This window comes from Cnephaeus nilssonii (genome assembly GCF_951640355.1).
Source record: "Cnephaeus nilssonii genome assembly, chromosome: 21".
Lineage (NCBI taxonomy): Eukaryota > Metazoa > Chordata > Mammalia > Chiroptera > Vespertilionidae > Cnephaeus > Cnephaeus nilssonii.
Window position 1 is genome coordinate 19,364,353 of NC_137092.1, and position 22,954 is coordinate 19,387,306.

A 22,954-nucleotide genomic window follows, 5' to 3' on the forward strand; every position below is an offset into this window, starting at 1 on the left:
CCATTTTGAGTTTACTTTTGTGTATGGTATAAGTTGGTGGTCTAGTTTTATTTTTTTTTGCTTGCACCTGTCCAGTTTTCCCCACACCATTTATTGAAGAGACTGTCTTGACTCCATTGTATGCTCTTGCCTCCTTTGTCAAATATTAATTGAGTATAATGGCTTGGGTTGATTTCTGGGGTCACTGTTCTGTTGATTCACATGCCTGTTCGTGTGCCAGTACCAGGCTGTTTTGAGGACAGTAGCTTTGTAGTATAACTTGATATCTGGTATTGAGATTCCTCCAACTTTGTTGTTCTTTCTCAAGATTGCTGTGGCTATTTGGGGTCTTTTATGGTTCCACATACATTTTTGGAGTGTTTATTCTAGATCTGTGAAATATGCTGTTGGTATTTTAATAGGGCTTGCCTTGAATCTGTAGATTGCTTTGGGTAGTATGGATATTTTAATGATGTTAATTCTACCAATCCATGAACACAGTATATTCTTTCACTTGTTTATATCTTCCTCTATCTCTTTTTCAGTGTCCTATAGTTTTCAGGGTACAGGTCTTTTGCCTCCTTGGTCAAGTTTATCCCTGAGTATCTTAATTTTTTTTTTGCAATGGTATATGGGATTGTTTTTTGTGTTTTTTTGTTTGTTTCCATTTCTGAGAGTTCATTATTGATGTATAAAAATGCCATTGATTTCTGGGTATTAATTTTATATCCTGCTGCATTGCTGAATTCATTTTTTCATAATGTTTGTTGCTTTTGTTTTTGTGTTTTTTCTGCAGAGAGTGATAATGAACTCTCAAGTGGAACAGGTGATGTATCTAAGGATTGTCCTGAGAAGATCCTGTATTCCTGGGGAGAATTGCTAGGAAGATGGTAAAAATTTATTTTCCTTATTGAAAATGTTTACATAATAGATGTTGAGTTAGTTAGATTTTACATTATACTAGGGGCCCAGTGCATGAAATTCGTGCACTGGGGTGGGGGGGTCCCTCAGCCCAACCTTCCCCCTCTCGCAGTCCAGAAGCCCTCAGGGGATGTCCTACTGACAGGCCCGCTCCCCTTCGGGAGCGGGCCTAAGCCGCAGTCTGGCCTCCCTCTACAGGAGGCAACTGGGCTGATCAGGGGAAGGTGCCACCCCCATCACCCCGCTGCTGCTGCCACTGCCAGCTGCCGCAGCCGCCAAGGTGTTTTCATGAACACAGACTCCAGTTCCTTCACCACGAAAAAATGTCTGTGTCCACTCTGGGCCTGCTCAAGCTGTGCCATGGCGGCTTGGGCATGCCCCCTGTCTGTGTCCACTCTGGGCCTGCTCAAGCTGCGCCGCAGCGGCTCGGCCAGGCCCCCCTGTCTGTGTCCCCGCCCACCAGCTCCTGCCTGCATGTGCCTCCATTGGGAGTGGCCTCCGCCTCCAAGGCAGTGTGACAATAGCGCTGGGCAGGCCTGCACACGCCTCTGCTGGGGGCGGAAGTCTCCACCCCCGTCCCCGCCCACCAGCTCCTGTGCACGCGCAGCCTGTTGACCAGTCAAGACTGGGACACTGTTAGGACCAATTAGCATATTACCTCTTTATATATATAGATAATTTGTTGTATTAAAATATGTGTTCATTTATCTTAACATTTTAATGAATTTTTAAAAACATAAAAGTTAAAATAAAATTCATAAATACTCTTTATGTTTATCTAGGTCTTCCCCCAGTGTGGTCTTTTATAACTTACTTTTGAAAGATATATTTGCCTTATTATTTCTCCAGGCATAACATTGCTCAGAGCAGTCAGTTTTATGCTGTATGCCAACACACATAGATAGCATTATTAAAGGGTTACATTTTCTTTCTCTACTAAGACAGTTACCATAAAAAGGGCTGTAGAGTTTAGAAATACTCATTTCATCACTGATTATAAACTATAACTCAGTCTGTTTTATTCTTTCTGACTATATTACTTTACATTTTGGGATTTTTTAATCTGGAACTATCAAAAAGAGGTACTCTGTTTATATTTATTATAATTAAGTTTTTAAAAAAGATAATCATGATGTCATATACTGATAAAATAAATAATCTTGCCAATGAAAAGATTCTGCCATGTCAGTGTAGACATATGGAAAACACTATTTTTTAATTGAGTATACATATCAGATTATGTGCATGCAGGTGGTCCAGGAGAAACTACAGAAAAGTTTTTAAAAAAATGTACAATAAAGTATAAGAACAATTAAACTACTTTTATCTTAAGAGTCAAATGAATGTTTTTTTTTTTTATCATGATCTCCTGTACATATCCTAAGAGACTCTTGAGTTAATTTGAAGATGTGTATTTATAGATCCAAGGGTTGGAAGGTTTATGACTTTTCATTATAAAATCTGGAGACCAGGTTTGTCAAGTTCCTAACCAAAGTGTTGAGCCTATTATGTTTGTAAGGAGATACCCTAAGAGGAAGAGAGGGCCTGCTGCCTCGCCTTTATTAAGCAAAGAAAATTTGATTTATCGTACATGTACAAATATAAAAAGAAGACATCTCAGAATTTGTTTAGCTCATTAATTCATAGGGAACCAATAAGATATTAGAACCAATCAAAATGAGGATTTGATTTAGAGATTTTGTATTCTCCACCTGACAATTCATTTGCGTTGTATGAACAGGAATCACTTCAATAGCTAGGTACAAAAAACTTTTGCATTATTATCAGTTTTCTACATATTATCTTCTATTTGCTGAGAGTTGTGAATTAGCCTATTCAAAGACAAATAAATACACCCCTATGGCAGCAGATAATTCTTAGAAGCTCCAGCATCCCATTGAAAGGATGTTCAGCAATCTCTTTAGTCCATAGTAAAAATTTTCCACAGTTTTTCCCTATATTATATCTAGAAGTTAATTTATTGTTGACCAACCTAAGTTTATTTCACATGTTTTTACTGATTTTGTTTAGTGTTATTGTCCCTATTATTTTATGATGAACAGTTTTCAATTTAGATGGCCCTGAGTTAGTGTTATAGTGAAACTATTCATGACACTTCTTAAAGACAGGTAGACTTCATCAAAGGGGGCGGGCTATCTTGATACAGGAATAGGGATCACTGAAGTAGGTCTTGCAGTAGGGAAGAAAGATTGGGCTCAACTTCAAATACAGGGGGGAAAAAAGTGTGAATTTACAGCCAGGGAGCAAGGTGGAGGTCAGTGGATGGAAAATTACTAAGCAGAAACCTCAGGGGTAATGTGGGATTCTGGCTAAACTGACCTAAAAAGTTTCTTGCTGAAGACAGATCAGCATGCTTAGACATCAGTGGGGGTGTGGAAGATAAGGAACCCAATTAGAAATCAAGCTTGATCAGATATGGAGGATGGGGGATTTTGTTAAGGCATTCTCAATGTTTAACTCACCTTGGCACCTGGACCCCTGGTATCTGGTCCCTTTGTCCACCCATTATCCCTACTTCCCTTTTGGAACACATAGGTTCATCACTTAGAGGGCACAAAACAGATAGTCTGGGGGGTGGTGAATGCTGCTGTGATCCATTTGTCCTGCTGGTGCCCAAGACTGCATTCCTGTAGGTAAGTTCCCTGTTAAAACTCTAAACTGACAAGCTGGACTTCGTCTGCATAATTCTTTGGCCTCTCTGCTTCTTGGGCGTTTGGGGGCATGTTGATCCTGAGCCTGTGATCCACTTTCAGCTTCAGGGTCACTTCCCCCCCATGCAACGCACACACTTATCCAATTTGCCATACATTCATCTCAGGAGATTCAGATGGTTCTTTTCGTGCCTTGAAATGCTGCTTAGAAATATTTAGTTAATACACTCATTATAATGAGTAAGTTCATAGGGTGATTTATAAAAAAGTAAATGAGAGGAAGAAAAACCTTTCCTTGATGGTGGAATAAGATGGTTCACCAATAAAGAAGATAAGATCAAGGAACATAGTCAAAGACATCACAGAGCTTAAACTCTATCATTATCTCATGCTTTCCCCCCATCTCTCTTGACCCAAGCTTATACTTTATGTAAACTCATTAATATATTTTTCATAACAACAGCAGTTCAGCAGTGGTGAGGGGTGTATGAATGTTTTATTTTCTTTTTTTTTCTCAGGCACAATAACCTTGGTGCACGACCGAAAGGACTGTCCACGCTGGTGAAGAGTGGCGTCCCTGAAGCTCTGAGGGCAGAGGTATGGCAGTTGTTAGCAGGCTGCCATGACAACCAGGCAATGCTGGATAGATACCGACTTCTCATCACAAAGGTAGGAAGCTATTTTCATGTTATGCTCCTGGACAACATTTAAATCGTAACTCCAATAATGCTTTGGACTTATTTCAAAATGCTATCGATGGGGTGCAGTGAATAGTTCTGCCTTTTGTTTGGAACCCTTGCTGGATAGTGGAAACAATACACCATAGTCAGCTGCGAACACTTTATGCCTTGGCTTTCATTTTTTCCTGTTAGTGACTTTATAATAACTATTTACTAAATTGGAATATATTTATATTTTAAGTGAAATAAAGTAACCCCTTTTTTGTTGTTGTTTGAGATTTATGTAGTTATACTTGTTCACAATATACTTGGCTTCTAGTATAGTTTTAAAATCAAATTAACTTAAAATGAATTAAAAGGCCTTCTGTGCCTAAATGAACTTGCATTTCAATGATGTGGGCAGCATTAAATCTACAGATTCAATGTAGATTCTTTTGCTTAGGTCTAAAAGGCTGATTTTAGAATATGGTAAAGGTCATCCTCAATCCTAGACTGTCTTTGTAGGTCTCAGCTCCTAATTTCTTAATCTACTCTAAAATGTAGATTTTGAAATAATAGCAACTTTAAAAAATTTTTAATTCATAAATGTGATTTTTTGATAACCAAGACATTGTTCCTCAGGATATATCAACTTTTATAATTCCTTAACTCCTCTAATTCCTTCTTCACTTCCTTCCTTCTTTGCCCCATCCCTTCCACAAATATTTTTGAGTGCCTAGGATATTCAGTCACCACTAAATTCAGATTTTTAAACGATCTTTTATGATTAATGTTTTCTACAGTGGCATGTGCAAGGTGATCCATGGGGAGGATGTCTAAAGTTTCATTTATATATTTTTTAAATATAAACACACAAGGATATGAAGCTGTATTGATACTTGCTGTGCTGATATTTGCTGTGCTGTGGTACTGAGATCTCACTAGGTCCTTGGGCCGAATGGCCACTTGTCCCATGTGGTTCAGGAGTGATCTGAGAGAAGAAGGGGTTTGCACACCTTGGAGCTGAATAACAGTGGTGCTGACACTCATATGTTCACTTTCAGAATATTACAGTTTTTTACAGTTTACATGTGCTTGATTATGTGGGTTTATACGTTATCTAGTTTTAATTTAACCTTAACTCACAGAATGGATGAGCGCTTTGAAAAGTTGCTGTCACATGATGTTAATAGCAAGATGTTTAAAAAACACTGATCTATCCCTTCAAGTAAGAAATAATGTTATGATGATGGATGACAGAGCACCTGCTGTGGAAATAAACTCATTATAGAGAATGGCATTTGACATATTTGGCAATTTAAATACCACTTTGTGATTTTTGCCACTGAAAACTACATGTGTGTTATAAAAACTCTTTATGTCTTCTTACTTCAAAACCTGAAATCAGGAATTTCAAATATGGTTAAATTTGTACAAATAGTTGCAGAGAATTTGGAGACTGAATGTTAAAAATAACAAAATAACAGTATAATACAGTAGTACTGGTGTGTAATAAAAATAAATACTGAAAGAAATAGACATATATTGGAAGTTTATGCTCAGAAAAGTTTTTATTGATGGGGCTATCTGAGCAAAAATGTGCAAAGACCATAATTCTGGATGTCAGATCCCTTTTTCATATAAATAACAAACTGTACATTTAATGGCTGCTTATGGGGTAGCAGCTGGAGGCTTTGTTAATTCATACCTTTCAAGATTTCAGACTTTGGGGGAAAAATTAAAATATTATTTATGAACTCCTGACACTACAGTGTATGCTCATATATGTGATAAAAGTTTTACCATATATACCAAGCGCCACGTAAGGAACGTGCCCAAGGTCCCAAGCTAGTAAGTAAGGAGCCGAGCTTAGAATTTCAAGCCATGGTCACCCTCCATAGTGAGCACCAACCTTTCCTCCTGGATTTGAGTCTCACTCTTCCCACATATTAAGTTGTGATCTTGAGAAGTTATCCCAATTTTCTAAGCCTCAGTTTTATCATTTGTAAAGCAAATGATGGGATTGTTGTGGGAATTAAATAAAATGATACAGTGCTTGGCACGTAGTAAGTATTCAAGATTAGCTTCTACTATTTTTACTAATATGATATTACATCATGAACATGATATTAGTGATAATGGCTATGGTGTCAGTGTATACTTTTACTTTAATATGTGTGACAACTTCCAGTCACATAATTTTCATAAGAACCCATGACGTGAATAACAGCTGATGGAATGGAGAAGAAATCTTTTTAGTAGAAGCATGAAGTGTCAGATTTGTCTTTTTTGTGTGTGTGTTTTTCTGGCTGGTATATATCATGTAATATTTGAATTCTAAAACTTGACTTTGTAATGATTTCACGAGTTATTATTTTAGTGGTCATGAATATTCAAGTATATTATAAAGTCAAATGATATTCTCTAAAAGTCACTCCTAATGACTGTCTGATATAATCAAAATTGCAAGGCAGTCATTACTTTCATTCACTTGTTAACACACTCATTTATTCAGTAACTCTTTTTAAAAAATTAAATCTTTATTGTTTGAACATATTACATACGTTCCCTTTCCCCACCTGGACCCCTTCTAACCTGTCCCCAGAATTTTAATGAGCATCTTTTATGACTGCACTCTCTATGGTTTCTAGGGCTAGGTAGAGGAAAAGAGTTCATACTACTCTTGAAGAGTGTAGCTTTGGGGGAAGCCAGGCCTATACACAGGTAGGTCGAGTATATTCTGATATAGGGTAGAATAGGTATCTTAATCATGTGTGTGGAATATAGATGAAGTAGTGACAGCTCTGCTTGGGTGAGCCAGGTGGGAATTAAATATGTCTGAGCAGCCTAGGAGAGGGAGTGCATTGTAAGGGGGCGTTTATGTAATGACTCACCTGTCAGTGAGTGACTTGGTTGGATTATCCAGGGAGTCTTAGAAAGTGAAATCTTTCCTTCCCTCACTCCCACCCCAGTTATCCAACTACATCCACTGTTCACAGATCAATGCTTGTCCCTTGCTAAATGGGAAGAATGTAATACAAGTTTATTCTTGTTAGAATAAACATATGAAATGAAGAACTGCAGAAAATATGTTGTATCAAAAAGGTATCATAAGAGAATATTTAATTGATAACCTAGGATTGATGTAATAGAGTTTTATCAAGTAATATAATGTCTACTCAATAAATGTTTGAGTACCTGTTGTTTAAGTTCGGTGCTAGGATGGTGACGCATATTAGTTTTCAAAATCAGTGAACTGAAAAATACACTCTATTGGCTAAATATAAAACAGTATAAACTTGCAAAGAAGAAGGCCAAGTTTATAAACTGCAGAGAGCATATGCTCGAACCTCTATCGGAGAGCAAAAAGGGCAATAATTGCCAATATTACTTTGGCAGTTGATGCAAAAATATTTTTGGAATATAAATAAAAACCCCAACCATTTAAAGATTCTGCAAGTCTCTGCTTTCATGAGCATTGTATGAACAGATAAAGCTTCCCGTGTTTATCCTAGTCAGATTATTGGTACTGCTCAGAATAAAGCCTGTCTTCTTTCTGTCCTCCAGTGCGTTATTGTAGCAGATGGCTTTTAATAAAACAAGTAGCTAAAGAAACATTTTTACTCTACTTTGTTAGAATGTACTATAATTATAGTTATGGACAATCTCAAGAGGAAATGCTTAAATTGGTACTGTTCTTATGATCGAATAACGTTAGATGCATATGTAATTGAAAAGTGAAAATATGGTGTCAGTTATGTATTTTTTATTTGATAAGCTTTTGCAACCAAATTAAACTCTGGGCATCATTTAGTCAGGTAGATGTCTGCTTTTTCTTTACAAGGTTTATTTTTTAAAAAATTCACTGCAGTATGTTAATCAACCAACGCTCAACACTAGATTTCATTGAGAGGCAGGGCATTGCCTAATTACACGCTGCTCTAGTCTCTGTCATCACCTCATCTAGTTGAGGAAATGAGCTTTTTGATAGAATGGGGTTATTCCAGCTGGGTCTGTACCATTGGGATGTATAAAATCCATGGACTCTTGTACTGTTGCAGCCATAAAATTTACAAAAATTTCTCCAGAAGATTTAGAGTTCTTTAAAATTTATTAATTAAAAAAATAAGGTGGGCAAGGAGAATAAAGAGCACTCACTATATTGTACTGTAAATACCTTGAACATGTAGATATGCCAGAAGTTCTTTAATAAAGGAAAGTAAGAATTATTGAAAGAAATTTTAAAAGAAAATGTACCTTTTATTTTCTCTTTTCTTGTGTAATAAGGGTGGTGGTTTCTTACCACATAATTATATCTTTGCATATTATTATTTTTTCACAGTAGAATTTTAATCAAATTTTCTCAGTCCTCATCCCTTGTGCTTTTTCATCTTCTATCATATCTATACTGACACCTGCATGTAAAAACTAGAACTAAATCTGAGAACTAAAAGTTTTCCCCTAGTACTGACATGTTTCTGCAAAAAATTTAAAAAATATCCTTAATTATTTTCATACACTGAAGTGATAATGTTCTGTTTCTCATAACAAATGTTAGTTTCATTATCTTTTAAACAAAGTTAGTAGTTTTGAGGTAAATTGAAATGATGATTTTCTAATGTTACCTTCATTTTCATATGATGGGATTAGAGTAGGAGTACTCTGTTTTGAAAGAAGGTTTTTGGGTGATTGTTGAGCATAGATGATTCAGTGGCATAAAAGCTATATTTATAGCCATAGACCAGGGTAAGAGGAAAGCAGTTATATTTTTCTTAAATCTCAGAAATTTTCAGGAGCCTGGGATTACAGTGTGACTCCTGGATCCCAACTTCATAATAACTTTACTGATCATATTAGCACATATTTCTAGAGCATATATATTTATATTGTACTAGTGCCCCAGTGCACAGATTTGTGTACATTGAAAGGAAATTAATTAGAAGGTGCCAGTGGGGCAGGACCGGGTGAGATGGGCTGGACACACCCTGTAGCCCGCTCCCAGCGGTCCCTCCCAGGCTGGCCGCACCTGGGGCGTCTGCGGAGTGAGTGGGGTTCCTCCAGCAGGTAGGGTCCCTTGGCCTGGCCTGCGGGGATTTGGCCGAAACCGGTTCTCTGATATCCCCCAAGGGGTCCCGGATTGCGAGAGGGTGGAATCAGGCTCCCTCCTCTCTGGTTCCGGGTGCATCACCCGAGAACCGCAGCTGCCAAGTGACTGCAGCTCAGCAGCTCCTGTGTTGAGCATCTGCCCCCTGGTGGTCAGTGCGTGTCATAGCTACTGGCCGGTCAGACGGTTGGACGGTTGCTTAGCCTTTTATATATATATAGATAGATTGGATAATATGGTGTGATGAGTTTTCTCCAGGGTTATTGCTTTGGCTTTGATTTACTTTTCCACGCAAATTTAATTTTAGATATGTTTACCACTAACTAGTGCCAAGGTTAAAAAAGGGAGAAATAGCAGATACCTATGAGGCAGGTACCCAAAGTCCACCCTACACCAGTGTGTTACATAGTTCTGCTCATGTTTTGGTACCAGTTCCATTTTGCAGCTTCTTGCTTAATTACATCATGAATCTCTCAGTATCTTCTCTTCCTTGTTTTGTGTCTCTTTACAGTTTGTATGTCTTTGTCTCTTCATCATATCTTCCTTTATACCTGCCTTTCTTTTTAAACAGAGCTCTAAAAAGTGGTTTTCATTAATTGTTATATTTGCTTGGTTTCATGTTCCCTGTGAATTTCTCAGATTAGGCTGCCTTTTAGTTGTATGGCTGTTAGTTGATTTTTAAACTGACAAGATAGGAGACTGTGTCATCTTAGAGAGGCTGTCATTTTGTTTTACTTTGTATCCCCAGGGCCTGGCACTAGTCCTTAATAAATATCTATGGAATAATTAAATGAATTAAACTCTACAGGGCAGTGCTCCATGATTTAAAAAATGTTTTTACTAATTTTTCTTTTTTTTTTTTATTTTTTAGAGAGAGAGAGAGAGAGAGTGATAATGTTCTGTTTCTCATAACAAATGTTAGTTTCATTATCTTTTAAACAAAGTTAGTAGTTTTGAGGTAAATTGAAATGATGATTTTCTAATGTTACCTTCATTTTCATATGATGGGATTAGAGTAGGAGTACTCTGTTTTGAAAGAAGGTTTTCAAAATGGAATAATTAAATGAATTAAACTCTACAGGGCAGTGCTCCATGATTTAAAAAATGTTTTTACTAATTTTTCTTTCTTTTTTTTTATTTTTTAGAGAGAGAGAGAGAGAAAGAGAAGGGAGAAGAGAGAGGGAGAGAGAGATAGAAACATCCATGATCGAATGGCTGCCTCCTGCACGCCCCTACTGGGGATCGAGCCCACAACCCAGGCACATGACCTGATTGGGAATTGAACCAGTGACCTCTTGGTGCATTGGACGTCGCTCAGGAAGCCATACTGGCTGGGCCAAGTCTTAAGATTTTCATCACATTTAATGAGTAGTTCTTAGGGACCACCCTTCAAGAGTAGGCATTGAAAGTTATGGTTATTCTTCTTATTTTTAATTTTTTTCATCACCATTTATCCCCCCTATACCACTTTCCATCTCCAATCACCATTCCTCCACCCTGCAATCACCATACTGTTATCCATGTCAATGAGTTCTTTCTCTTTTTTTCTTGAAAGTTGTCTTTTTAATTTGCTTAATTTTTTCATTATAAGAGAATTACTTCTTTAGAGCTTTTGAAGAAGATATACAATTGTTAATGTGTATACTTAAAGATCCCAAAATATGATGTGTAGTATGTCTCCTATTACAAATTTGGATACATCCAAGTTTCTACTTCCTTTTTCCATCAAATAGAGAAAAATAAGCAGATGGAAAAAAACAATAGATCAATGACTAAATTTAAGGTATTGTTAGCCATAGAATAATGTAGTTCCTTTGTGAAATGTCTTGAAATTCTTTAAGAAGATATTAGATAAATACCATGTTAAGGGGTATTATTAATGCTGCAATTTTTTTCCAGACATTAAAGCTTTATTCCATAATCTGCCTTTTGATTTAATTAATATTAATTCCACAGAGTGTTTCCAACTAAGCATTGTAATTAATTTGATATGTTATACTTTTAAAGAAATAGTTGTACCATAACAGTTTTTATTCTTATTGGGTTCCTTTTTTCTTTATGTTAAATCTTTTTCTAGATTCATAATCAGTTTGTTTTTTTCAGAAATGCTTCTATTATGTGCATGATAGAGTCTAACTTTTTATTTTTAACGAATAATGAATACACTAGGTAAAAGTTGCTCAAAATGTTTTTATTCCTGGATTGGAATATTATGGCTATGCATACTTACTTCTCTATAAGAGAGAACTTTACTTGTTACTACTGTCAGAATAACTCAATCACTTCTACCCTTTACAAGGCTGATCTCTGTCATGTTTATGAAAACTACTTAATATTTTAATAGATGACTTTTACCTTGATAGCAACAAAAATGATGTAAAACGGAGCAATTCAATTTAACTCTAAATACTGAGTTCTTTTTTGAAAAGTATAATGCCAATTTTTATTTTATTTTATTTTATAACTAGAGGCCCGGTGCACAGATTTGTGCACCGGTGGGGGTCCCTCAGCCTGGCCTGTGCCCTCTCACAATCCGGGACCCCTCGGGGGATGTCAGAGAGCTGGTTTCAGTCCAATCCCCGCAGGCCAGGCCAAGGGACCCACTGGTGCACTAATTCGTGCACAGGGCCTCTAGTATGCATGTAAGATCTTTGGTTAATCTCTTCCCGCCCTTTCCCCTCTCCTCTTCCTTTTGAGATTCATTAGTCTGTTCCATGTTTCCATGCCTGTGTGTTAAGTGCCTGCCCCCTGGTGGTCATTGCGCGTCATAGCTACTGGTCGAATGGTTGAACGGTCACTTAGGCTTTTATATATATAGATGGCAATTTTTAGTTGAAAGCTTATCTTAATTTTTCTACCCATCTGTCTAGTTGGTACTTAGGTTCTCTAGTAAGTAAGGTTCCATCTTTTCATAGAAATTATTTAATCAAAGTCTCTATAGCTTTCTTACTTTACTTTCTAGAGACCTTAGATCTTTACTTTGAAGGTTTCAAAGCTCAAGTGTGATTTGGGTATGTTTACTGTTAACTTCTATACTGTTCAGTCCTTTAGAGCTGATCATGCAGTCAACAGGAAAATTGATTTCTATTACATATTATTTAAAAATCAAGATTTTCTGAGTAGAAAACTATAGCAGAACATTAAATTAAGGATTGAAGGAGTTTCCCTAGATAATTTAAATACTCTTTTTTCCTGTTGGGGTTGATGATGATATTGACCTACAGTTTTCCAACCAACTTCTGTGCAAAGACCCTTTCTGAACAGAAAGCAGATTGAGCTGATCCTCAGGAAAAGACGAGACCGTAGTCTAAGGAGAATTGTTGTTCGTCCCAGTGGCACAGTGTAGTCTTGCACTAAGAGTTCTGGGACTAATTAATCAGGAAACAACTCTAATTAAAAAGGAAACTGCTTTCAGCTGCCTGTTCAGGGTATTTAATGGAAAGAAACTGTCGGCATAGCTACTTGCTGTCCAGCTTCCAGCAACGTTCTTGAACTGCTTATGTCCCAGTTGAAAGGGGGTAACTTAAGGATTTCTACCAGACTTTATTTGTAGTGATAAACTGATATTTCATGGACTTTTTTCAGGTAAATTTACATAATAGCAATAATTTTGGAGTTACAATATTGTGATTGATCTGTAAGGTTTTTTAACTTATACTCTTACCATGCTTTTTAAATCCTGAAACAAACTATGCTACTTAGATATAATCCCAGTAGACAACTTTTGGGTATGCATGTAGGTAAATGTCAACATAAACAAACATACACATATGTCGTGTAGGATCTAAATAAACATAAATATCTAGCAACTATTAGTAAACTTATCTATTTAAATCATATTGGCATTTCTGTTAGCTTAACAGAAGTCTGTTTAGAGAATTAGTATATAAGAAAGAGTATTTTAATTTCATGAGGGTATGTGCATTATAACGTATATGTATTATATGTCTTATTTTCCAGGCTTGTTTGTGTTTTTAGGATGATTATTATGTTCAACATACCAGATATTTCTTAATTTCCCAAGTGGTAATTGATTATGAACTACTAATTGTTCTGAATGTTGCTTTTGTTAATTTTCCTTTCTATCTTTTGATATTTATCTTAATACATTTACAGAATTTTATTAGTTTCTAAAACAGGGAAGTAGTTAGACAACTTAAGAAGATAAGAACTGCCCTAGCTGGTTTGGCTCAGTGGATAGAGCGTCGGCCTGCGGACTGAAGGGTCCCAGGTTCGATTCCGGTCAAGGGCACATGCCCGGGTTACGGGCTCGATCCCCAATAGGGGGCGTGCAGGAGGCAGCCGATCAGTGATTTCCTCTCATCATTGATGTTTACCTCTCTCTCTCCCTCTCCCTTCCTCTCTGAAATCAATAAAAAAATATTAAAAAAAGGAAGAAGATAAGAACTGGGAAGCTATCCCAAGGAAGGATTGGAATTGTAACTTACTCTTCCTTGTATCCTTCCCACCTATTGACAAACAGTAGACTCTGAGTATGTTTATATGTAGCTGATTTCAGTTGTGGCCCTTTAGGATCAGTTTTTTCTGTGCTTTATTTCAAATCAGTTATAGCTCAAGAAGGTAAATTTTGTACAAACAATTGCGGGTACAGCACAATATAAGGTTTACAAACTTCGTGGCATTCTTAGCCAGGGCAAACATAATCTTGTGAATTTGAAGTAATTGTTTTTTAAAGGTAGATATATTGCTATTAGATTTATAGATCCTTTAAACAAAGAAAGAAACAGTTATTAAACCCAAAAATGCCACTAACCTGTATTACATGTGGTGCACCTAATGGGAGCCAGACACCTTAAATAAGGACAGTATGAAAGCCAGGAGCCATAGTTTTTATTCAGGTTTTATGTCTCTGGGCTTACTATTGGTTAGGGTTTCCTTTGTGCTTTGGGTATGTGGATTTGTGTTAATAACTCAGTCAAATGTTTACCTTATTTGCAGTTTTATTTAATGCATCAATTGATTTAGAAATGTTTATTAATTTCCTTTGTGACTTATCTATTTGATTTCAAATACTGGTATTACAGCTAATGCAGAAATCTAAAAGCTCAAGGTCAGTGGAAGATGTGTGTCAGAACTGGATATAGAAATTGAAGTTACCTGTAATTTATCTGTGATTTCTAACTCTCTTGGTTATGTTTCCCATTGAACATTGCTTGGACCATAAAGTCAGAGAATATTTCTTCTTTGTAGTGTGATAAAACTGCATGCTTATCAAAGTTTTCATCAATAAATAGTACCTTCAGAGACAGAACACTAAGGGACAACTTAAAGACTCTCTAGAGTTGGCCTTTCCAATCCTGAGGCATGTGTGGGGCTTGTGCTGGTTGTCTGGGGTGCTCACCAATGTCAGGACGCGAATGAAAGCTGTGCATCCCTCCAAACTGATGCTGAACTGACCTAAATCAGACACTCATATCACCTACTTTCCTTAGGCAACAGGTCATGTTCAGATTCAGCAAGGTAGTAGTTATTATTTCCACTGATACTGTTTATAGGCCTCTTCATGGAATGATTTTCTTACCATGTAAGAGGAAACGTTTTCTTGATGCTCAGTTTTATCCAGTTTGTACCAAACTCAGTGGTGTCTTAAATCACTGACAATTTTTGAAGAGGAGGGGATCTTTGGTGGCACTTGAGAGAATGGGTACAATTAAATCATGACTGTCTTTTCATTGTGGAGATAGAGATGTTCTCTAAGAATGCCCACAGCAGTGAAGCATCCTTGAGAAACCCACATCTCATCTTGGTAATGGTAAAGATTTTCTAATGATTCTATGATACTTCAGGACACTCCAAAGAGTCTTTAAGGATTCCGTAGCCCCATAAAAATATGGCAGTGCAACTAAATGCCAACCTTGTGTTACTTTGATCCCATGTAGAGTATAAACTTAGAATACAATCTAAGATTCCAATTCCATACCTCTCTTAAATCATCCAGATTCAATCATTTAAGCACTAAGTTGATTCTTGAGAATCTGTTCGTGCTTTGTTTATATTCAGTTTTAATTTTACTATTGCCTTTTTTGTTATGAACACTATCTAGTACAGACCTCAAAATTTAATGTGCATTCGGAACAGGTGTAGATCTTGTTAAATACAGATTTGGATTCAGTACATTCGGGGTAGGGCTTGTGATTCTCCTTTTTAACTAGGTCTCATTGCTGCTAGTTCATGAACCACAGTTGAGTAGCAACTAGACTTTAAACTCTATAATGTTTCTGAAATATTTTTAAATGATTATGAGTTCAGTGAATGCATGTAATTATTTCTGGCTAATTATATTAGTTAAGAAAGATACATATACTAAAAAGTCACAGTGTAGCTTACTATTTACTATAAAATTATATATCATCATGGATGGCCGTTATCGTAATACAGAGTTTACTACTAAACATTATATTGTTATGAAAAGATAGACAGATAAAACAATATAGTTTAATAAATAAATATAAAATGATAACTATGAAAATGGGTTAAACACAGTTGCCTTATAAGGCTTAAGGTTTTTTCTTAAGTTATGCTTTATGTAACATCTAAATCTTCTGACATTTGGCTTTTATTTGATGGAAAAGAGGGAAGGAAAGTCGGAGAATCAAAGAAGTAGAAGATGATTTTTCTGAACGATTTTTCTCTCCTGGGTTTTGGCTGTCCACTTTCATTTTTGATTCACGCTTCTTCTTTAATTCTGAAAATGTATGGAGACTCTAGGTTTTCCATTTGAGGCCAAAGAACAAGAATTAAATTTGACTTCCATTAGTCTTCATTCCTGTATTACTCCACTGAGCACATTTAAAATCTAAGGAAGATAAGTCCTGTTCACATTCCTCTGCCAGGTTTTATTGAGAGAAGAGTCCTTTACTTAGCAAACCACATTACTTAAAAATATTATATCATGAAGATAGTAGCTTAACACGGAGGTTAAGGTTATTGGAGGGCAATTATTTTTTTCCCCCGTTTCGGTAATGGGCGAAGATGTAGCCAGAAAGATACTGTGACAAACTGTTCTCTAGGAAAACCTGGCCAGTGCCTTTGTTGTGGAAATGAAGTGATGCATACTAACTACATTAACCCAAAGAGCCTCTTGATTTGTCTTACCTTTTAGAAATCACTCCCAGGAAGTGATTTCATTATTCATGATGTATTTGATCACTGCTGTAGACATACTTATAAGATCTTGAACATACTATATATTAATCGAGATTGCTGATTTAGAAAACATTAGGTTGAATGTTATTAATTTGTGAAAGTGCTTTTTAAATGACACTCATCATTCAAGACATGTTTAGTATTCTGAGTGCTCAAGAGGATTTATTAACTAACTTGTTATTTTCATTTCTAATATGCCTTTCATCTCTCTCTTATAAATTTACTTAGTTTTGTCTGAGTATCCAATATGGATTCAGGTTTTGTTGGGCCTGACAAATACATAATTTTGAGTGGGGGGAGCTCCTTAAGGGAAATAATTATCTTTGCGGGGGGCATATTTTACAATGATGTGAACATATAATGATGTGAACATATTTCTAGGGACCCTTCCAGGACAAAATGAAGCTTAAGCTAAGCTTCATCTTCTTTCAGTATCATACATTGAGAAAATACTTTGCGTTTTTTTTTCTTGTTGATACAATCCAGTATAGTGGGAAAGAGCATGGTTATACCAGTATGTTGTAACTAAGATTCAAACATGGGCTTTCTCCGTCTTCTATGCTGTTGTTAGATTCCAAAGTGCATGTTTTTCCAAGGTGACAACAGTGGCTTTTGAAATGCTTTTTCTACTTCCATTTTCTCACACCCCCCGCTTTCCACTTTCCTATATAGCCTGTTCACATAGTAGCCAGAGAACTCTCTTTATTTATTTTTATTTTTAACTTTATTTTTATTGTTGATGCTATTACAGATGTCTCCATCCCCCAACCCTGTACCCACCCCCATCCAGGCCCTGCCGCCTATTCCCTTTGGCCATCATCACACTGTTGTCTGTGTCTATGGATTATGCATATATGTTCTTTGACTAATCTGTTCACTTCTTTCATCCATTTCTCCCAACCCACTGTCCCTCTGACTGGCTTATTTCAATACTCTCCAGGTCTATCCATGCTGTCGCAAAAGATTTCCTTCTTTTTTATAGCTGCACAGTACTCCATTGTGTAAATGTACCACAGCTTTTTTATCTATTCATCTACTGATGGGCACTTGGGCTTTTCCAGATCTTGGCTATTGTAAATAACACTGCTATGAATATTGGGGTGCATACTTCTTTTGAATTGGTTAAAACCCTCCCGGTGATGCATTTAGGACAAAGAATCAAATCTAGGTATTTATAACTATTTTCACTGCTCTTCATTCTTTCTTAAAGTTCCAAATTTTTCTCTGCTTTCATTTCTCTTGCACCTGAAATAATTCCTTTAGCATTACTTCGGTGCAGGTCTGTTGGTAACAACATAATTTTCTTTTCTCTGAAAATGTCTTTATTGTACCTTTATTCTTGAACGGTATTTTCTCTGGATATACACAATTAGGTTGACAGTTTTCTTTTTCTCAGCATTTTGAAGATGATGGTCCATTGCCTTTTGGTATCCATAATTCTTGATGAAAATAAATGATCACTCCAGAGTTGAGTTCATGGAAATGTGATCTGTACAGTTGCATAAGGCCCCACACTTAGAAGGGCTCTCTGCTTGGTTAAATTTTCTGCTGTTACTGGCTTGAAACTCTTGATAGTTTTGAATAATGGGACTATATTTCCATTTGTCACTGACACCCACAAATTACATAGCTGGTCCTATATCATTTGGATCATTATTCCCTCCTGCATGAACCCTGACCAGAGCCCGGGCGAGGAAGAAACCTGCAACCAAGGTATGTGACCTTGACTGGAATTGAATCCTGGACCCTTTGGTCCGCAGGCCGATGCTCTATCCACTGAGCCAAACCAGCTAGAGCTACCCTTTTCTTTTTCAGTCTCTATTATAAGTCCATACAGTAAAATTTTGTAAAATCTTCCACTGAGGATTTTTTTAGAGAGAAGATAAGAGAGAGAGAGAGAGAGAGAGAGAGAGAGAGAGAGAGAGAGAGAGAGAGAGACATCGATCTGCTGCCTCCCATACGCATCCTGACTGGGCATAGAACATGCAAACTTTTGGTGTACAGGATGACACTTCAACTAACTGAGCCACCCAGCCATAGCCATCCAGTAAATTTTTATTGTATGTTTGTGTTCTACAGTTTTCATTTGGATCTATTTTATATTGTCAGTTTCTCTCCTGAAATTTTTTCTCCTTTTACTGCAAGTATAATTTTCTTTGCATTAATGAGCATAGTTATAATAGCTGCTTAAATATTCCTATCTGATAACTTCAACATTTGGATCATCTTAAGGTTGACTTCTGTTGATTGTTTTTTCCTTTGCAAATGGATTACAGTTTCCTGTACTTTTTTGTCAAATAACTTTGGAATTATCTCTTGGAAATTATGCATGTTATAAGAGTGTTGATTTTTTTGTTTTAGCACGTGGTTAACTTGATTTTGCTCAAACTATAAACTCTATCTTGCCTATGGGTGGTTAGCAACTTTAAAAAAAGTTTTAAGAAGAGAAAATAAAATTCATTATAAGAATGGTCATTTATGTTTTATAGTTGTCTTAGTTCATTTGGGCTGCTATAACAAAATAACATAATTTGGGTGGCATTTAAACATCAGACATTTACTTTTCTCAGTTCTGGAGGCTGGGAAATTCAAGATCATGGCACTGGCAGATACAGTGCCTGGTGAGGGCCCACTTTTCATAAACGTGCCTTCTTGCTTTGTCTACACATGATGGAAGGGTATGGCAGCATTTTTGGATGAATTTATAAGGGCATTCATCACCTTCCAAAGGCCCCACTTTCTAATACTATCACTTTCAGGGCTAGAATTTCTTGATATATGAATTTTGGTGGGATACAAACATTCAGTCCATAGAAATAGCCCTTCATAGTTTACAAGGGTTTTTTCTATATACTTTCTAATTTTATACTATGAAAGCTTCCTATAATACTGAGTTAGGTCAGTAATAATTTCGGCGTCCCCTTTATTGATGTGGAAATAGAAGTCCAACGGAAGTTATATGAAACTAGAGGCATGGTGCATGAAATTCGTGTATTTGGGGGTTCCTCAGCCCGGCCTGTGCCCTCTCGCAGTCCGGGAGCCCTTAGGGGATGTCTGACTGACAGCTTAGGCAGTGAGTGGGCCTAAGCTGTCAGTTGGACATCCTTAGTGCTGCTGTGGGGGCGGGAGAGGCTCCCGCCACCGCCACTGCGCTTGCCAGCCGTGAGCCTGGCTTCTGGCTGAGCAGCGCTCCCCCTGTGGGAGTGCACTGACCACAAGGGGGCAGCTCCTGCGTTGAGTGTCTGCCCCCTGGTGGTCAGTGCGCGTCATAGTGACGGGTCGTTTGGCTGTTCGGTTAATTTGCATACTAGCCTTTTATTTTATAGGATAATCTGATATGGCTCAGGTATCTACCCATTTTTCTTTGATTAAAATCTACTTTAAGATATTTTAAAGTATTATTGGTAAAAATAGTGACATATTTTATCCTTTTTCACAAAATGTTTCATAAATATTGTCTCTTTTAATGTTCCAACTAACTATGTGCAATAAGCAAGACAATTAGGTTTATTACCTTTGTTTCAGATGAGAAATCCAAAGGTAGAGCCCTTATTTGTATGGGATATTCTCTCCTGGAAAATGTTCTATGAGTAAAACTGCTTTTTCTCTATCTCAAAATGAACTGCATACTATTTCTAAAGTGCCATGTACTTTGAATTATGAATCAACTAATAAAAAAAATTTAAAAGACTTTTAGGCCAAAGGGACTGTTTAAATGGTAAGTAATATGCATTGGGATGAAAATGAATTATAAATGTTCACATTTAATAATTTTTCTATATTTTTGGAGATTTTTGGAAGGTTTCTTTCTTTTGGTCTTTCCCTACTCTCTCCTTTCTCTTCCTTCTTTCCTAGTACAGAATACGGTTTTATAAAAGCTATATTCTATCTTCTGCCAAACCCACAAATCTAATTTTCAAGCAGCTTCTACAGGTAATCCTATCTAATAAAAGAATAATATGCAAATTGACCATACCTCCCCTACACCCACAAGTCATGCCCACCAGCCAATCAGGAGCGAGTATGCAAATTAACCCCACCAAGATGGCTGTGGCCACGGAGCGAGCAGGAGGCTTGGGTTTCCCTGGCAACGGAGGAAGCCAAGCTTTCTGCCCGCCCTGGCCGGCTCAGGCCTCTGCTCAAGGCTACAAAGTTTCAATTATAGAAGATAAATAAATCCCAACAAAAATGGCTGTAGCCACTGAGCGAGCAGGAAGCTTGGGTTTCCCTGGCGATGGAGGAAGCCAAGCTTTCCGCCCGCCCTGGCCGGCTCAGGCCTCTGCTCAAGGCTACAAAGTTTCAATTATAGAAGATAAATAAATCCCAACAAAAATGGCTACGGCCACGGAGTGAACAGGAGGCTTGGGTTTCCCCGGCAATGGAGAAAGCCAAGCTTCCTGCACACCCTGGCCGGCCCAGGCCTCCACTCAAGGCTACAAAGTTTCAATTATAGAAGATAAATAAATCCCAGATACCAGGGCCTCTTCTTGGGTCGCCGGGGGGGCATGGCTGGCCTATAAACCACCACAGGCCCCTCGCCCAGGCTGCCCCACACCACAAGGGAACCCCCACCCTGATCCGGGACACCCTTCAGGGCAAACCATCTGGCCCCCACCCATGCACCAGGCCTCTATCCTATCTAATAAAAGAGTAATATGCAAATTGACCATCACTCCAACACACAAGATGGCTGCCCCCATGTGGACACAAGATGGCCACCACAAGATGGCTAGCAGGGGAGGACAGTTGGGAGGGATCAGGCCAGCAGGGGAGGGCAGTTGTGGGCAATCAGGCCAGCAGGGGAGGGCAGTTGGGAGGGACCAGGCCTGCAGGGGAGAGAAGTTGGGGGCGATCAAGCCTAGGGGAGGGCACTTAGGGGTGACCAGGCCTGCAGGGGAGGGCAGTTAGGGGCAATCAAGCTGGCAGGGGAGCAGTTAGGCATCAATCAGGCTGACAGGGGAGTGGTTAGGGGGTGATCAGGCTGGCAGGCAGAAGCAGTTAGGGGCAATCAGGAAGGCAGGCAGGTGAGCAGTTGGGAGCCAGCAGTCCTAGATTGTGAGAGGGACGTCCGACTGCCTGTTTAGGCCCGATCCTACCAGGATCCTACCGGTAGGATTGGGCCTAAACAGGCAGTCGGACACCCCTTGAGGGGTCCCAGATTGGAGAGGGTGCAGGCTGGGTTGAGTGACACCCCCCCCCATGTATGAATTTCATGCACCGGGCCTCTAGTTTAATTTAAAGGTAGACTGATAGTTCATTTTACTTTTGATTTGTATATGACATCTGTTTGGAACTAAACTTTCTTTCTTTTTAGAAAGAGAAAAAAATATTTATTTTGGGATATGTAGGCCAAAGGCCAATGATTTGAGAAGTAAATACCTTGTTCCTAAAGGAAAAGTCACTTTAGTTGATAAGATGTATTTGATCAAAACAAAAATATTTCAAAAAGAAAGCATAGAATACAGTCGGCTTTCAAGAAAAAGTTACTGAATGATGAATGAAGGAAAATGTGTGACTATGTTTCATGTCCTTGGTAGAATATAGGATATACCTTTTCTTTTTCTGACCCACTCTCAGGGAGACTGTAAAATTGCCTTGTTCAGTAGTTGGCTTAGAACAGGAGAGCTCTTAGAACACTGTCTATTGTGTAAAAACAATAACCTTTGTATGCCTTGCTCTCAGACTTCATGCCTGTGGGATGAGCACAGACACCAGCTGATGGTTTAACTTCTGTATTTCGATTCTTCTCAACCTGGCATTTAACATTTGTAAAATGCAGATTTAACCTTCATTTCTCCCCTCAAGTCCATGTCATTTTGTATTTCTTTAGTTATTCAGCGCTTTTTGACAATGATAAAAGTATACATTGTATTGATTTTTAGAAGTGTTTTCTCATATACCTTTCAGACTTTAAGGCATCTCAGCTGTATGTACACAACCATACTTTAAATAAGTAATAACCATATTTTAAATAAAAATTGGGCAGCAGTTGGCTTTTTGTATGCTTCATAGGAAACAAAACGGTGCTGGGAAAAGGTGCTAAGTGGCTCAAATGACATTCAATGCAGTAATCTTGAAATCACACTCTTTCTGAAGTGTCTTATTGCTACTATGAAATAAAAACAGGAATGAATTCCAGACTTGAATGCATTTTGTTTACCTGTATATGTAGCATCATTCTCAGCATATCTTTGTTTCATTTGTGCCCATGATTAACATTTTAATGGCATTATTATTGTTTAAAAAATTTAGCCTACAATTGGAATGCAGGTTTTTATGAAATTAAAATAAACCAACAATAGGATTATCATTTAGCATTTGGAACTGAAAGGTTAATTGTCTTTGTTGCTAAGGGGAAGCAAATACTAGAGAACTTGCTACTATTCCCTCCCCCCCCCCCCCCCCCCCCCCGTTTCACTTGGTAAGGAAGAGTGTTATAAACTGAGTGTTAT

At 37.7% G+C, this 22,954-nt stretch overlaps 1 protein-coding gene across 3 annotated transcripts in view; it reads left to right on the top strand.

Annotated features, from left to right (window-relative positions):
* Positions 1-22,954, top strand: part of RABGAP1L (RAB GTPase activating protein 1 like) — a 462,901-nt gene that overhangs the window by 115,052 nt on the left and 324,895 nt on the right. For all 3 annotated transcript variants that reach the window (XR_013812987.1, XM_079761776.1, XM_079761778.1), the window contains exons 12-13: positions 776-869; positions 4,091-4,241. Coding sequence is in view for 2 of the 3 variants with exons in the window: in XM_079761776.1 (XP_079617902.1) it covers positions 776-869; positions 4,091-4,241 (245 nt within the window). In the remaining variant the exon portion in view is untranslated. The remainder of the gene's footprint in view (positions 1-775; positions 870-4,090; positions 4,242-22,954) is intronic.